The sequence below is a fragment of the Acomys russatus genome, chromosome 19 (assembly GCF_903995435.1).
Source record: "Acomys russatus chromosome 19, mAcoRus1.1, whole genome shotgun sequence".
Taxonomy (NCBI): Eukaryota; Metazoa; Chordata; class Mammalia; order Rodentia; family Muridae; genus Acomys; species Acomys russatus.
The window spans coordinates 60,433,117-60,450,076 of record NC_067155.1 but is presented as its reverse complement, the minus strand read 5'-3'; the positions used below and the strand labels follow the sequence as shown (position 1 = coordinate 60,450,076).

The following is a 16,960-nucleotide window of genomic DNA, read 5'->3' as shown; positions in this document are numbered from 1 at the left end:
AAGGCCACTTACAGTAGGATTTCACTGACATAAAAAAGCAAGGAAAGCCAGGTGTGGTGGCGCATGCCTGTAATACCAGCACTCAAGAGGCAGAGGCAGGAGGATTACTAGGAGTTTGCGGCCAGCCTGTCTACAAAGTGAGTCCAGGACAGCCAAGACTACACAGAGAAATCCTATCTCGAAAAACAATCCCCCCCCCACACACACACACACAAGGTGCCAGGGGTCCAGACATGGGGTTCTAGATTACAGCAATTATAGATTGCTAATGGCAACAACAACACTTCTTTTGGAAAGGTGGAATGTTCTCTAGTAGAGGGTAGCGACGACCGCCTAACCTTTAGACACAGGAAAAACCTACCATGTTTTCCACCATATAAGACGGCCCCCAACTTTTCCAGTTAAAATACAAAGTTTGGAATATACTTGCCATGTGAGACCACCCCTCTTCCAACGCAGACTCTGTGCAGCCGACTCGAGCATGTGTCTATTTGCAGGCAATGCACAGACAGCCAGGCACTTTATTAAATGTTGGCAGACAGCCAGTGCAGCCTACACTGCCCCTTTAAGGCGCACTCCACACTCAACCCTAAGACACACAACCCTCTTAGTTGAACAGGTGGGTTCTGGTGGAGAGGCAATCCGCGCTTACATCCTCCTCCCTGAGGTACAGGGAGATAGATGTGTGCACCTTGCTCCTCCCTGCTTCATACTCCCCCCCTCCCGCACAGATGGGGAATCAGCTACAGCACCCCCACTATATGCACCAGACATAGGAAGCGAGCTGCAGGTAGGTCCCCAGCGTATAAGACAACCGCGGACTTTGCATGGATTTTTCAGGGTTAAAAAGTTGCCTTACATGCCAGAGAATATGGCACCTGGTTGCATGCCTTTAAAGGGTGACATTTATGTGTGCGAGTGGCACCCCAACACAGTTGTTTTACTTATTGTTAAGAGCAACCTCAGCTGGCACATTCCTTTAATCCCAGCACCCAGGCAGGTGGATCGCTCTGAGTTTGAGGCCAGCCTGGTCTACAAAGTGAGTCTAGGACAGCCAAGGATACACAGAGAAACCCTGTCTCAAAAAAAAAAAAAAAAAAAAAAAAAAAAAAGACAGCCTCAGAGACTATGGCAGCCAAAGCAAATACATGTAAAAATTTTTTAGAAAATATATTTTTAAAAATATAATAAAAGTATTATTCTCTGTTTTGACAGTATATATTTATTACACGGTTATAAAAACACATGGTGGGGTGGCACACACCTTTAGTTTCAGCACTCCAGAGGCTGAGGCAGGCCGATCTCTTGAGTTCAAGGCTATCCTGGTCTACAGAGAGAATCACAGTATAGCCTGGACTACAGAGAAACCCTGCCTTTGGTGGGTGGGGGAGGGTGGGGAACCAAGCAAGCAAGGAAACCTCATTACATTATACACATTGCAAAACAAAAAACAAAACATGGCCTTCTACCACTTCTGGTGGCTGCTATCTTATCCTATGAGAACTTTAATTCCCTTCAAAGTACTGAGTTCCTATGGCTCCTGAATATCCAGTTAATAAAACAATAATAAAATGCAATCTAAACTGGCCGCTGACGGAAGCCTCAGGGACTTGTCCTGCTTACAAGGAGGAGGGAGGGGAAGCTACATTCAAGGCCAGAGAGGATAACAGGAATCTAGATCTAGTGGAATTATCCGGAAGCATCTCATCATGATTGTCTACAGTGCAATCAGACAGCAGGAAAACTCCAAAGACACCACTTAGCAGAACACACCACATCTCTTCCCTGCTCCCACTTACTAGAACAGTGGTCCTCAACCTTCCTAATGTTGAGCCCTTTTCATACAGTTCCTCAGCTGTGGTGGCCCCAACCATACAGTTATTTCATTGCTACTCCATAACTGTAACTTGCTGCTGTTATCAGTCCTAATGTGAGTGTCTGTGTGTTTAGATGGTCTTAGGTGACCCCTGTGGTGAGAACTGCATAGTAGAGAGCAAACACAGGGCCTCTCTGGCAAGCACTTTATCACTGAGCTATATCCACAGGCCACATTTTCCCATTTTCATTTCAACGGTACTTGTCTGCAGCACAATTTAACTTCACTTTAAAGTTCAGGACACCGAGGCACAAACAAGTTCATCAGGTTAACAAAACACACAGTCAATTCCAAGTTCTGTGTCACAGCACGTTAGCATCTGTTTTCTAACTTCCGCCATCTCGCTCACCTGTCTTTCATATCATATAACAGTAAGGTTGAGTTTGCACTTGCCACAAGGCCTTGGCCCAAGAGAATTTAATTTCCCTTTTATTACTCTGTTTTTTGTTTGTTTTGCAGTCATCCCATAAATTTCATTAAAAACACTTGCTCAGACATATATATAATTTATTTAATTAATATAAATTAATTGTATATAATTCATATAAATTAATTAATATAAATTAAATGTTTTTGAACAAATAAAGCAATTTGGCCAGACTTCTTTAGCTAATCTTTCATGAATAATGAAAGACTCAAAAACCTATAAAAGGTTTACAAGGCTAGAGACTCCCTTCCCAGTTATTGGAAAGGGCTCCAGAGCTGACTCAGACATGGGATGCGGAGCTGGCCCTGCGAGATGCCTTCGGGACTGGGCTACTCCTGCTTCCCAGACAACCCAATGGTGGCAGGCTCTCTACGTGGCTCAGCCTATCACTGCTATCTTCACCTTTCTCAGATTTGCTGGAATTCTCTACAAGTTGTTTGGCACATTACCAGGTGTCATCTCTTTCTCCTCTTCTCTCCCCACAAAGAGCATTTAACGCATGCCTCTTTAGACATCAGGAAGATACACCTGTCTCAAGATCCCAAAGCAAAGCAAGCAACTGTGATGTAATCAGCAAATACCATCACGTGCTGCCAGCTATCACCGTGGTGCAAGAGTTGGGAATTTACCACAGCGCCTTCAGCCTTTCTGCAAAACCGCAGAAGGCACGGGCGCTCAGGGATGGGACAGAGGCCACATTTTTCCTAGTAACTAAACAATGGCTACTTTGTTTTTAACATACAAGAAACACTGAGGTGTAATAGTAGCCCAGGTCTTTTTATGGTTTTTGTTTGTCATAAGCCACCACCGCCTGGCTTTCCCAGGTCTTTTTTTTTTTTAATTATTGTTATTATTATTTATACGGCTTTCTGCCCACATGTAAGCCTACACACCAGAAGGGGACACCAGATCTCATTATAGATGGTTGTGAGGCACCATGTGGTTGCTGGGAATTGAACTCCCGACCTTTGGAAGAAAAGATAGTGCTCTTAACCTCTGAGCCATCTCTCCATCCAGCCCCTTCCCAGGTCTTAACTTAAAACAAAACAAAACAAAACAAAACACATGTGAATTACAGACCACCCCATATTTACTTAAAAGGAATGTGCTGCATCTAAATTAGACTTCTACTCATTTCACTCTCAACCTCCCTCCTTTCAATGATCAGGCATGGCCTTAGTTAATTCCATTTAGGTATTGACAATATCCTATAAATGCGTAAGAAGTTTTACTTAAGCCGGGCATGGTGGCGCACACCTTTAATCCCAGCACTCGGGAGGCAGAGGCAGACGGATTGCTGCTGAGTTCAAGGCCAGCCTGGTCTACAAAGTGAGTCTAGAACAGCCAAGAATATGCAGAGGAACCATGTCTCAAAAAACCAAAAAAATAAAAGAGGATTTTTACTTGATGTGGTGTTAAAACTTAGACAAGCCATAATTCATTTCCCCAGGCTGTTGAGTTAGAGACAGCACCTCTAAGTATTGAATTAATGAATTAGTGATTTTACAAGAAATAATGGACTTTCCCTGGGTAAAGACCTTTAGAGCTCTAACCAACGTGGAGAAGATGCCCACTCGACTCCTCCTCACAGATGGCGTCATCACGGCCTGACTGTACTTGTTGCTACCACCTGGGCTCCACTCGAAGCTGCACAGTTCCCTATCTATTTGGTGGAAGGAAAAAACTGACTCCCAGAACATGTAACCCACCAGTCCAGAGAAGTGATTTCCACGTTTAACCTTTTATAACCTTTTATAACCGAGGCCTGGTGACTCACCTTGCTGAGCTGATCCAGCAGCCTCTGGTTCTGCTCTGACAGTTCCTGCACGGCTCGCGTCTTCTCTCGATCTGCCTCCCGCAGATGGACCTGCTGCCTCTCCAGCTCCTCCTGCAGCTGCTTCACATCGGTCTCCAGCTCTGACACACGCCCTTCCCACTCCCCTTCCCGATTCTCGAATCGTCTTCTCAGTTCGTGCTTCTCTTGTTCTAAGTGCTGTGGGGGGGAAAGAATTCAACACTTGAAAATCCACAGCCTTTTTCCTTTTCACGCGTTTCTCTTCTCCAGACCGGGAACACAACAAAACACCCTACCACAGAGGGCATGTTGCCCAATTCACAGCTACAAAAATCTTTTTTCTCGCACATGGAAGGTGTGGTCTCACAGAGACATCATCGCTCCTGCTGGAAACAATGTTTTGTTTATTCTCCCTGGGCATGAGGCTCTAGACTTGGGAATTCATATGAAATTTAACAAGTCATCTTCTGATTAAACTATATATTTAAACAACTAAAAACAAGCCCAACAACCAAAAAATACTCAGTACTTTTTGAAATGAGGCCTCTCCTGGGGGCCATGCTTTATGCTTAACACTAGATGATTACAAGCAGTAAAGTGACCAGTAGCTAAATGGTTACAAGCTGCCATGTGGGTGCTGGGAACCATGCCCTGGTCCTCGGGGCCTGTGCTCCTAGCCACTGCGTTTCTCAGCCCCATCAGACCTACTTTAAATCATGCGTTACTAATACGCCCTGCATGTTTTTGGCTCATCCACTCATTCCTGAGCAGTTACTAAGGCAGAGAAACTTTCCTAGAGACACTGCTGAGGAAACAAACAGACTTGGTCGCCTTCTTTATGGGTTTTCTTGCTGGTGGAGGACAATAATAAAATAAATTGTGTGTGACAAATGGTATACAGAAAAAGACGGTTTGAAGTAACTCAGTTTATCTTCTCACATGTGTGAGAGAAAGAGCGATCCGGAAGCAAGTATGTTCTCCTACTTAAAAAGCACAGCGTGGCCACATCAGCCAGACCCTATACTTCAGTCTAATTAAGTAACAGCACGCAGACTGTGGTGAACGTAGCCAAGGTCTAGTATGATTATTCAAAGTGCACTGACTTAAGCTGAGCACGGTGCTTCATGCGTGTATCCCAGCACCGGGAAAGCTAGCTCAGGAGGACTGCCGTGAGTTTGAGGCCAGCCCAGGCTATGGTGTGAGATCCTGTCACACTGAATCCCATTTCTCAAGGCCGAGATGCAGTAAGGACTAGAGTGAGGGTATCAACACCCTAACATGAGTCCATTACTCTCCTCCTTCAGAGTACCTGGTCATCTCTTCCTGGGAAAACTCTTCTTGTCTTTAAACATCTTTTTTGGGAATTGCTTCTTTTGGAAACCTCAAGTACCAGCTTACTGTCACTTAAGAGAATCAGTCCCATTATGTTGTTTGAGGTGAGCCTAAATTACAAGATTACTCTATTTCATCTTGTTATCTTATTCCTATTACTTTGCTGAGTAACTTTTAAATATTTTAAAAGCCAAATTTACTGCCCCCACCAAGTGAAAACTGATCATGCCTGAGAACAATCAGGAGGACTTGGTGAAGATTAAAAAGAGCCGAAATTAAAATCCTGAGCACACGAGCAAAGGCAATGTTCACGAGAACTTTTCATGCAACCACGTGAAGGAGACCACTCACTCGCGTAGAGCCACGCTAGGACACAGATCAAAAGGTCACATGGCTTTATCTTTATAAATTATACACTGTCACTTTGGAGCATGTGGTAAAGGGAGGAACACGGGATAAACTGCTACTGACCAGTGTGTAAACTGTTTGCTCTATGCTATCCTGATACTGTGAAACTTCCCCAACGGAGGATGTTTTAGTCACTCTAGAAATTTCACAAACATAGAACGCAGAAATAAATAAATAAATAAATAAATCTGCAATATTTAGTTTTATCCAACATGAAAACAACTGAGCAGAAGGCCAAAGCAAGAACTCGGTAACCACAGTGTTACTGGGAGGCAGATAAATTAGGCTTGTGTTCTAAAAGGATGGAGAGACTTAAAAATACTCAGGAAACAGCTGCTCGTGAACAGCCCGTCTAAGCAACCAAAACAATTCGCTCCACTTGAAGGGTGGGGCTGAGACAGGTGGTGGTCACTATCTAATCTGCCCTTCTACTTCTTTAACAGGAAGCAAACTCCCCACTTCAGGTGACCCAACCCTTTGGTAAAGGCAGGCAGAATTTGGCCTTTTGTACAGAATTTAGCCTTTGGTCTACTCTAAAAAATTTCTCCTAGAATTACATTTTCACTTAAGCAATAAGTTAACCAGTAAAGTCTAAGGAGAATTTCAACAAACACAGAGGTCTGTACATGCCTGTGCTTTCTTGTTCTCAGGGTTCTTTGGTACTTTGAAAATTAACACCAAAATGATCAAGGCCATCAAAACAAGAAAACTTTGAGAGGAGCCTACATCTGGTACAGACTTAGAGAATGCAAGAACTCTACTAATCACGGCACAGTCGGTGTAAAATGTTGGCAACGAGACAAGCCTGGAAAGAGGAATGAATATATATATATATATATATATCCTCAAGTTTTTATCTAAATATAAAATCAACCATTAAAAAAAACAATCAACTTTTAAAGCACAAAAATCAGTGTTACTAGTCTCAGTAAACTAGATAATTGTTGAAATGGATTTTTTGCAAAAGTTAAACAGAATGACACCATCCCCCTAAGTCCAGGCCACAGCTCATGAAAACCAGCAGGGAAAGCTGTTCTCTAGAGCAGCAAGCACGGAACAGACACCAGGGCTCTGGGCTCGTCTCCCAGGGACTCATCCATCTCCCTCCATCCCTTACTAAAGAGCATCAGCCTAGGATGGGAAGAGAGAACACAGTGGAGAGGAGAGATTGCTATACAAATGCATAACCCACTCTCCGCAACTGTGGAAAAAAAGGGGAATCTGTTCAATACTCCAGAGAGCAAAAGTATGTAAATGAAGTTAGTACTTTAGTTCATGTTACTGGGGCAAAAACCTAAGGACGTGGGTATATATGTTTCCAAATCAAAAGAGTTAATGAGACGGGAGTGGGTGAGCCAGCCCTGCCCTGCAACACAGGAGCAGGAGAGCTGGCCTGCCATGATGACACGGGAGCAGGAGAGTGGGCCCTGATCCAGGGCTCTGAGTTGACCTCATACCAACATCCACCCCATGTATGACCTGCTGGAACACATGAAGGGGCTGGACCTGCAGATTCAAAGATTAAGGATCTCCTTGAGAGCTGGGTGGTGGTGGCTCACACCTTTAATCCCAGCACTCGGGAGGCAGAAGCAGGTGGGTCTCTTTGAGTTCAAGGCCAGCCTAGTCTACAAAGTGAGTCCAGGACAGACAGGCTACACAGAGAAACCCTGTCTCAAAAAACAAAAACAAAAACAAAAAAGAACCTCCTTGACGGGCCAGGCATGGTGGTGCACGCCTTTAATGCCAGCACTCAGGAGGCAGAGGCAGGTGGATCACTGTGAGTTCAAGGCCAGCCTGGTCTACAAAATGAGTCCAGGACAGTCAGGGTACACAAAGAAAACTTGTCTCAAAAAACCAGAAAAAATCTCCTTGACACACAGCAACAACAGGATATCCGGCAGCAGTGCCAGTGAGGATCCAGTAACGATAGTTTAGGCCTCAAACCAGACCCATGACTCATAGCAATGAACATTTGAAAGTAAACACATGTGGACAAAAGGCTATACTGCGTGATACACTACAGCTTCTGGGACAAGATTTCTCATTCTGTTTGTTTTATTTTACTTGGGGGAGGAGAGGGATTTTGGTGCATGACGTGTTAATCAGAGAGAGTCAATAGAAGTTTTTTTTAAAAAGAGTTAATGATAAAGGAAACAACTAAAAATGCCTTCAAGTAGACTTTTAAGCGTATGAGCAATAACATACATTCCAGTCAAGCTGGAGAGATGGCTCAGAGGTTAAGAGCACGGACTGCTTCCTCTTCTAGAGAGGTCCTGAGTTCAATTCCCAGCAACCACACGGTGGCTCACAACCATCTGTAATGAGATCTGGTGCCCTCTTCTCTCATGTAGGTGTACATGCAGGCAGAACACCATATACATAACAATAGACAAATCTTTAAAAAAAAAATCTGGAGGGCTGGAGAGATGGCTCAGCAGTTAAGAGCACTGACTACAGGGCTACACAGAGAAAGCCTGTGTCAAACAAAACAAAACAAAACAAAACAAAAACAAAACAACAAAAAACAAAAACGAAAAAGAGCGTTGACTACCCTCCACAGGTTCTGAGTTCAATTCCCAGCAACTACATGGTGGCTCACAGCCATCTATAATGAGATCTGATGTGCACTATATACATAATAAATAAATCTTTTTTAAAAAATTAAAGACCCATTAACATGCCTTTAGTGAGACAGCAGTACTGAATCAAATGGATTCTCAAGGGTGGGATAGGGAGGATAAGGGGGGGGTGAGGTATTTCAGATAGGGTTTCTCTGTGTAACCCTGGCTGTCCTGGAACTCACTACGTACACCAGGCTGGCCTCAAAGTCACAGACATCTGCCTGCCTCTGCCTCTCAAGTACTGGGACTAAATGTGTGTGCTGCCACCACTGCCCAGCTGGAGTTAAAGGCTTTTATGTTTTAAACAAATAAACTCCTGAGTATGACAAACAGAACTAGAAAGACACTTCTGAATAATAGGTAGAAAAGACCTTAAAGATGGATTGTCTGTTAGAAAGGTGACACTTTTGATGAGATCAAAACAAAATCCGTCTCTGAGACCACTACCACCACCAATCTCCTTTAATCTCTGGATATGGATGGTGCTATGCTGCCCACGGTGGCCGCAGAAGTCAGTGTCCTTCATAGTGCCTGGAACTGGAACACATGCTACCATGTGTCTAACCTCCAAACCAATTTGTCAGAAGATGTGTTTGGTATCAATTTCTGACAGTTCTTGGAAAATAATAAATTCTTCTTATTAAAGGAGGGTAAGTTTTCTACTTACAAGTGTTTAGTTAAAAATACAGCTGCTACATTAAACTTTAGGCAGCTTTTTGTCTAAACAGACATTATAATATCTACACTGGTGGTGGGTGGCTGGAGAAATGGCACCAAGAGTAAGAACACTTACTGTTCTTGCAGAGGACCTGGGTTTGGTTCCTAGATCCCATATGGCAGCTCATACCCTCTGTAGTTCCTGTTCCAGCTTTGACCTCTGTGGGCACCAAGCACGCATGTGACGTACGATGCCCGCAAACATACATGTACAAATAAGATAAGCGATCCCCCTAAAAACCACTATGGGGGAAATTCCCTTTCAGGCATCAAACAAAACAGATCCAAATAAAGTAGTCACTGTCAATCGTAGCATTAAAAGAATTAACAAGGGCACAGAGTACACAGTGAGTGGTGCTGTGACCCTCAACATCATCAAATAAATACGTTCATTACTAAACAAGCAACTAGTGAACGTATTTTCAGGTGCACACACACAAATGTTAGAGTCAGGCACACTGCACACCTATACTCTAGCTGGGTGGGGACTGACGCAGGGGACCTCCTAAGTACAGGAATGCAAGCCCAACATGGACAACACAGCTGAGACACTATCTAAATAAAAATCGTAACTTTCAAATACATAGAAGCAGTGTAAATACATTTAAATATTTTGTTTACTTTTAAGTTGTAGCAGTGTACACATGCCATATAGCTTACTACCTTAACCACTTTCACCACGTGCCAGTTCAGGAGTACTGAGCACAAGACAATACTGTGCAATCAACCTCTAGAATTTTAAAAGTTTAACCCCGGCATGCACCAGCAGATCTGCAGAAGGGTGGAGATCGCAAATGATCCGTTAAGCAGCTTATTTTATTCTCGGAGTCAGTTACGAAATGGCAAAGGTCATTTATTTACCCCTCTACAGTAGAACCTCTTTGTTGCTGTGGAGTTTTGAAGTCCTTCCCTGACGGAAAGCGCCACATGGAAACCAGGAGCTGTGTAACTGTGCACCACGCAATCTATCACTAATCAAACCGATAGGATGCTCCTTTCAAGTTCACTGCTTCTTCAATCAAGTCCCTCACTGAGGGAACCTTGCATCGCCAGGACAGATCTCCGGGGGAGTAGTCCCTTACGGCTTGATGTAACTGAGCCGCTTGAGGGGAAGAAAAGACACCCTTTTATTTCCAGACCTCTGCTTCAAGTGAAAATTAAAACAGCTCGATCTATTGAGTGAGCGTTCTGTTGCATTCCGGCCGACTAGGCCCAGGTTTCACAGACAGCTTTTCAAGTCTATCTCAGGAGCCCATCACCTGGCAGGCCTGGCTAACAGGCCCAGCTGAAACACCGCGCACACACTGGTTTCCTTTTTTCTTCTGATTTAACTGTTGATAGGTGACTGGACTACAGACACACATCAATCTCATTACCAAAGTGTTTCTCAGTTCACTCTCTGACTGCTCCAACAGTGGCGGTGAGATGGAACCTGACAAGGCCTATTCACAGCTGTACTGCGTTCTCGTAGTAAGAGAGAAAACTAGTCAGAGCCAAAACGGGTAAGCGTACTAAATGCAGGGGCAGAAAAGGCTGTTTGTTTTCACTGCCGAACACGATTTCTCTCTGCTTTGCACTTTGGAAGCCTCCTGTTTTAGACCTGCGATTACTCTGTGTGCTTTGCTAGTTACCTTATACCACCACTCAAGACCCTTTTTCTGCTTAAGAGCAAAACCCCCAATTGGCATAGCTCTACAAGATTTTGTCGCATGGGGTATTACTGATTTTTAAATGTATTTTTAAAGTATTTATTAATTGGGGTGTGCATGTAGTATGTAGGTGAGAGGGCAAACTGCTCGTGCCGTCCTCTCCTTTTCCCCATGTGGGTTCTGAGAATCCACCTGGAGGAAGTGCCTTTGCCCATTGAACCATCTTGCCAGCCCCGTCCTGGGTGGGGGGCGGTGAGGGGAGAGATTTTTTAATAGTGGTTAACAGTAGCACGGCTTGGCCCCTAGCTTCTGAGACCCAGGACCCAGGAATCTACTACTGAAATACACATGACTCCTGAAGCCCAAACGAAATCACATGCTGAGCCCGGCCTTCTCTGATTTCTGCAATGGAACCACATTGCCTAATCTCCGAGTATTTGAAAGCTATATAAAGCTCCTTTAGGGGCACTTGTTTCCCACAACTCTCTACCAGGAAGTTAAGACAAGGGCACCCAGAGGCCCTCCCGCCCTGACTGGAAAGCTTTAGGCTAACACCCTGATTAGAGATTAACAGTCTCTCCGAACACCTGAAGCATATTTTAAATACTTCTCGTTCTCATCTGTGTGTAGATACCGCCTCAGTGCTGTATAAATTAGTCATACTGTAAGCTCTATTTTAGAAGCCATGTGCAGTACATATATAGAACGGCCCACAACGGTGGGACACACGCATGGACCCACATCAGAGCGGGGTGGGGAAGCAGGATGGGTTCAACCAAGGCTGTGCTGACCATTAAAGCTATCCAACCTCCCTCTGTTCGCAATGATTTTCTTCGAGGCAGGATGAGCATGGAAGCGGAGAGAGGGCATGGGATTCCGAAAACTGCCCAGCGATAGGAAGGTACCCAGCTTCCCACCCATGCCGCCGGAAGGTCCTCACCTCCAGCTTGTCCGTCAGCTCCTTGTGCATCTGCTCGTACTGTCGGCTCATGTCCTGGTTCCTCTCGAGCAGCGCCTTGCCTAGCCGGGCTGCCAACACCAGATCCTTCTCCTTCTGTCGGATCACCGACAGCAGCTCCGGATCCTGGGTAGGCGGCGGCAGTCCGTGCTCCTCAGCCGGAGACCCCGGCTCCACCTGAGGATGCTCCCCGAGGTCGGACGGCCGCTCCCCGGCCGCCAGCAACGCCAGCTCCTCCTCTAAGGCCAGTTCCAGTTCCCCGGAGCCCCCGGGGAAGGAGACGAGGGCGGCGGCGGCAGCGGCGGCGGGACTCCCGACTGCGTCCCCGGCCTCAGCGGGCAGCTCCATGCAGCAGGCGCTGTCCGGCTCGGCGGGTGCTGAAGCTCGGCCGGCCAAGCCCAGGCAGAAGGCGGACATGGCCCGCGCGCGCCGAGCCCGCAGCGGTGCGGCCCGGCCGGCGCGCGCCAGGCTGCAGGGGGGAGGGGCCCCGCCGCGCCGCCCCGCGCTTCGCCTCGCGCCGCGACACGCGCCCCCCGGGTCCCCGCGAGCCCTGGGCTGGGCTGGGCTGGGCGCGGCGCGCGCGGGCGGGCGGTCCGCCCCTCCCCCGCGCCGGCGGCGGCGTTGGCGACACGCGCCCCCGCCCCCGGGCTCAGCTGCCGGCGCGCGCCGGGGACGGGGACGAGGACGAGGGGGTGGGCAAGAGCGGCAGAGGGAGGGGGACGAGCAAGGGGGCGACAAGCGGGAGGGGAGGTCGCGCGGAGGGTCGCCGCCGCGGCCCGGGTTTCAGCCGCCCTGTTGCTGCCGCTGCTGCTGCCGCCACCGCCGCCGGCCGGCCAGCGCCTCACGGGGAGGGCTGCGCTCCGCTGTCGCTGCGATGCCCGTTGCTGCTGCTGCTGCCGTCGGCCGCTCCCTGCAGCCGCGCTCCATGTCCCTCGGCTCGGCGGCAGCAGCGACGGCGGCGGCTGCTGCTGCTGCTGCAGGGACCGAGGCGGCGGCTCGACATCGTTCGCCGCGCAGCCCCGGTGCGCTCCTTCCTGCCTCCCCGGGCCCCGCAGGCTCACCGGGCCGAGGCTCCCGCCCCACGCTTCCGGCCGCGCCCTTCTCCCCGCCCCTGGGCCGGCGCCTGACGCGCGCGGGCACCTGTTCGCCGGGCCCGCGCCGGATTCGCCGGCGCTCCGCTCGCCTCCGCCGCGCTCAGGTGGCGCCGGCCTAACCCGGACGTGGCCTCACGCGTCGCTAGGTGGCTGCGCGCGCCGCCCGTGGGGACGCCGGGCGCTTCCCGAAGGGCCCGAGCCTCTGCCGTGGGGGGCAACCACGCCCCCTCCCTCCGCAGCGTACCTTAGCCCCTCCCCCTACTCCGAGGTGGGCCACGCCCCCTGCGCGCTCACCTCAGGGCGTGGCTCTTGGAGAGAGCCACTCCTATCCCAAGGGTAGGCACTCGGCCACGCCCCCGGCCTCGTTTTCGCCCGGGCTGTGGCCACGCCCCCCTCACGCTCACCTCTGGGTGTGGCCTCCTCCGGACTCCCACGTTCTCACCTCTGAAGAAGCTCTGCAGGACGCGCATCCTCTTTCTCGCCTCCGCAGCCCCACCCCCCAGCCTCACTTCCACTTGAATGGGTTGGGAGCGAGGGAGGTGACTGGCGTGAAGCTCGGCCACAGCCCCGGAATGGTTTGGTCTTGTCACCAAGACCAACCTCGAGCTGGTCTGTGGGCGGATGAGGCTGCGGACAATTTCTGTGAGTCTGGTCGAGAGCCTTTTGCAGTCCCGGAATTCCGATCTGGACCCCTGCAAGCGCTAAGCAGTCGGGAGAGGGAGCCCTAGAGAACAGGAGGCCGAGGCATGACTTGGGGAGCCCAGTATCTTAATGCTGATGACTCAGGGATATGAGAGAAAAGGTTTTTGTGGAGAAATAACGGCGGGGGGCGGGGGCGGGGGAACTGCTCATAGATGGGGGATACAAAAAAAAAAAAAAAAGACTTGCCCCAATGATAACCACCTGTGCCATGTCCAGCTTTTGTTGTTGTTTTATATGCATTATCTTAATCTCACAAGGATTTTTATAAAGTGTTGTCATTCATGCTGTTTTATGTGGGAAGGAACTCGGGCCTGGGATTAGCATCCTGCCAGGCTGACTTCACGATTCCCAGTAAATCATTATTTTTTCTTAACATACGACCCGTCTTGAGGGAGATCAGTGGTGACTTATGAAGAAGATGGATTGATTCAGGGGCCTGCTTCCTGCCATGATGAAAGATGACCCAAAAGGGGGGTGCTAGTCATCCTGGTGATGCTGTGGCCCTCTTATTTTCAAGCCTGTCAGAAACCGGAACTGGTCTTTATTGTTTCCTTTTCCTCTTCCCAACGACAACCTAGTTTTTAGTGAGGCCATATTTTTGGCTCTTTTCATCCCGGTGAGGTGGAAATTTTAGGGACACCCAGAAGTTGAAACGGTTCTCGTGGGGCTTGTTCCTTATTAAATACGGAGCCTAAACAATTACCGTGTATGCCGGTCCACTTTCAGATCTTAGGCAAAAATCCAGAAGTCTCCAGCCTCGGAGCTGGCTTTGCAAAAAAGACACAAAAGACACAGGTAAAGTGTTGTCACATCAAATCTTAGAGCTAAAATAGGCACTGTGGCCGCAATACCATTCAAGCAATGGACTCTGCTCCAGCACATTTTATTTTATTAGACCCTGCCACAGGCACCTCGGTCAGAATTTGCGAGTGCGGGCAGGCTTGCAGATGACGCTCCTTTTTGTCATGTTTGGAGCACAAAAGAAAGACTCTCTCCCTAATCTATATAGAGACACAAATGGGGAGCAATTAGGGTTTCCTAATTAAAGGGAGCTGGAGCTGTTTGCACTTCCTAAATGGCAGACGGACCCCTGGAAAAGAGTGGTTTGCTGGCCTTGAACTCGTTGGTCTGGCTCTAGATTTAGTGGTTGCTGGGGAAATCAACTACCCAAGGGTTGATCTCAGGTAGCCCCCACTGGCTGTAAACCTACTGTGCAGCTGAGGATGACTTCACACTTGGAATCCCTTGGCCTCCATCTTTGGAGTGCTAAGATTGCAAGTGTACACTCAGATGGAAATACGCATTTCTTACTAAAGTATGTTGCTGTGAGTGTCAGAAAAAAGAAAAGAAAAGAAAGGGATCAGGTTAAGTATTGAGAACTAGTCAGAATAATGCTTCTTAAGCTGGTCTCAGCATCAGTAGGGTGTGGTAGCACACACCTTTAGTCCCAGCACTCAAGAGGCAGAGGCAGGTGGAACTCTGTGAGTCCAAGGCCAGCCTGGTCTACAGAGCAGGATCAGGACAGCCAAGGCTACACAGAGAAATCCTGTCTCTGAAAAGCCAAAAGTCAAACAAACAAGAAACCCTGTTTGGTCTAAGAATCACTTTACACACTTAAAAATTATTGAAGACATTAAAAAACATTACTTAGTAAGAGTTTAGCGCCTTTAATCCCAGCACTCGGGAGGCAGAGGCAGGCGAATCGCTGTGAGTTCGAGGCCAACCTGGTCTACAAAGTGAGTCCAGGATGGGCAAGGCTACACAGAGAAACCCTGTCTCGAAAAAAAAAAAAAAAAAAAAAAAAAAAAGAGTTTAGATACTGATATTTGCCATATCTGACCTTGAAAGGTAGAATAATTTCAAATATTTTATTTCTTTAAAATACTTCTAATAAGCTGGGTGTGGTGACGCACACTTTTAATCCCAGCACAGAGAAACCCTGTCTCAAAAAACAAAACAAATGTATCCCCACATTTTAAAAAGTTAATGAAACTGGGCATGAGGGCATATGCCTTTAGTTTCAGTACTCAGGAGGCAAAGGCAGGCAGATCTCTGAGTTCGAGGCCAGCCGGGTCTACAGAGTGAGTTCCAGGACAGCCAGGGTTACACAGAGAGACCCTATGTCAACAGACAAACAAAACCAAGCAATGTATGTGTCTCTGTCTGCGCATGTGTACGTGAGTGCAGTTGCTCGAGGGAGCTGGAAGAGAGTGTGGGGGCCCCTGACAGCTGAAGCAACTGAAAGCTGCCCGATTGTGGGTGCTAGGTTTGAGCTCAGGGCCTCTGGTGGAGCAGTTCCTGCTCTCGACTGTGACCCATCTCTCCAGCCCACGAGGTTTTATTTTGATAAAAATATATGAATTCAGATCTGTTCTCAGAAAAGTGTGCTTGGGGAAAACAAGGAATACTTTAATAACCTTTTTTTTTTTTTTTTTTTTTTTTTTTTTGGACAGTTTCCTTTGATTAGGACCCAACATTTGACAAGTGGCAGTTCCTTCAGTTCCTTGCAATGTGGAATCTGAGACATCGTGAAGTGTCTACTTGGCCTTGAGACAACCCTGTTGAATGGAGCTTTAACCTATGTATGAATTATTCCATAACCACGTGCTTTGGTCATTTGAAAAAAATTCATTGAATTTTTGCAAATCTTCCAAATATTGTCACATGTCATTTTATACAGACTCAAAAGAATAATATTTATTTCTCAGATGGTGACTCCAGGAACTCGAGGCTAAGGCAGGTAGATTGCTACAATTTTGAGGCCAGCCTGAGCTACATAATCAATTCAGGGTCTCCCTGGGCTACAATGTGAGATCCTGTCTCAAAATTTAAAGTATTAGGACATTATTAGCTCACTGAGATAGATATGAATTTTCCAGAAGTCTGCTAGAAAGGTAAGAGCTTTATCACTGATAATAGACATTGTCCACCGTTTTCCTTGAAGTGATGTCTTGCTTTATTAATTCTTGGCACAATCTGAACACTATAGTGTGCCATTCTTTCAGTTCACATAGAAATGTTGTTCCATGAACAAAACATGGCCGGCTGTGCTTAGCGGCATATCCCAGCACTCAGGGAAGCAGAAGCAGGTAGATATCTGGGAGTTCGAGACCAGTCTGTCTACAAAGGATAGCTAGGGCTGGCTGCAGAGAAACCCTATCTATAAAAACAAACAAAAAGCCCATAGCTGGCTTAGCTCAGCTATGGGGCTGAGACCCCTTAGGGGGTCTACATTTAATCAAAGCGTTGCGTCACTGGGCGTGTCCTCGGGTAACGTTAGAATGCCTGCCAGTGTACTCCAATGCCTGCTATCATTTGGATCTTAAGGGCCCCCCAAAAGTCTATACGTTAAAAACTTGGTCCCCAGCGTTAACTTTTAAG

The 16,960-nt window shown here is 47.4% G+C and overlaps 1 protein-coding gene and 1 pseudogene across 3 annotated transcripts in view; both read right to left on the bottom strand.

Moving 5' to 3' along the window:
* The window catches only part of Bicdl1 (BICD family like cargo adaptor 1), an 81,580-nt gene extending 69,377 nt beyond the window's left edge, over positions 1-12,203 (bottom strand). For all 3 annotated transcript variants that reach the window (XR_007832361.1, XM_051161646.1, XM_051161647.1), the window contains exons 1-2: positions 11,766-12,203; positions 4,081-4,296 (exon numbers count right to left, since the gene is read on the bottom strand). Coding sequence is in view for 2 of the 3 variants with exons in the window: in XM_051161646.1 (XP_051017603.1) it covers positions 4,081-4,296; positions 11,766-12,200 (651 nt within the window). In the remaining variant the exon portion in view is untranslated. The remainder of the gene's footprint in view (positions 1-4,080; positions 4,297-11,765) is intronic.
* A 964-nt stretch (positions 12,204-13,167) lies between these two features.
* LOC127203391 (uncharacterized) overlaps positions 13,168-16,960 on the bottom strand; it is a 34,733-nt pseudogene continuing 30,940 nt past the window's right edge.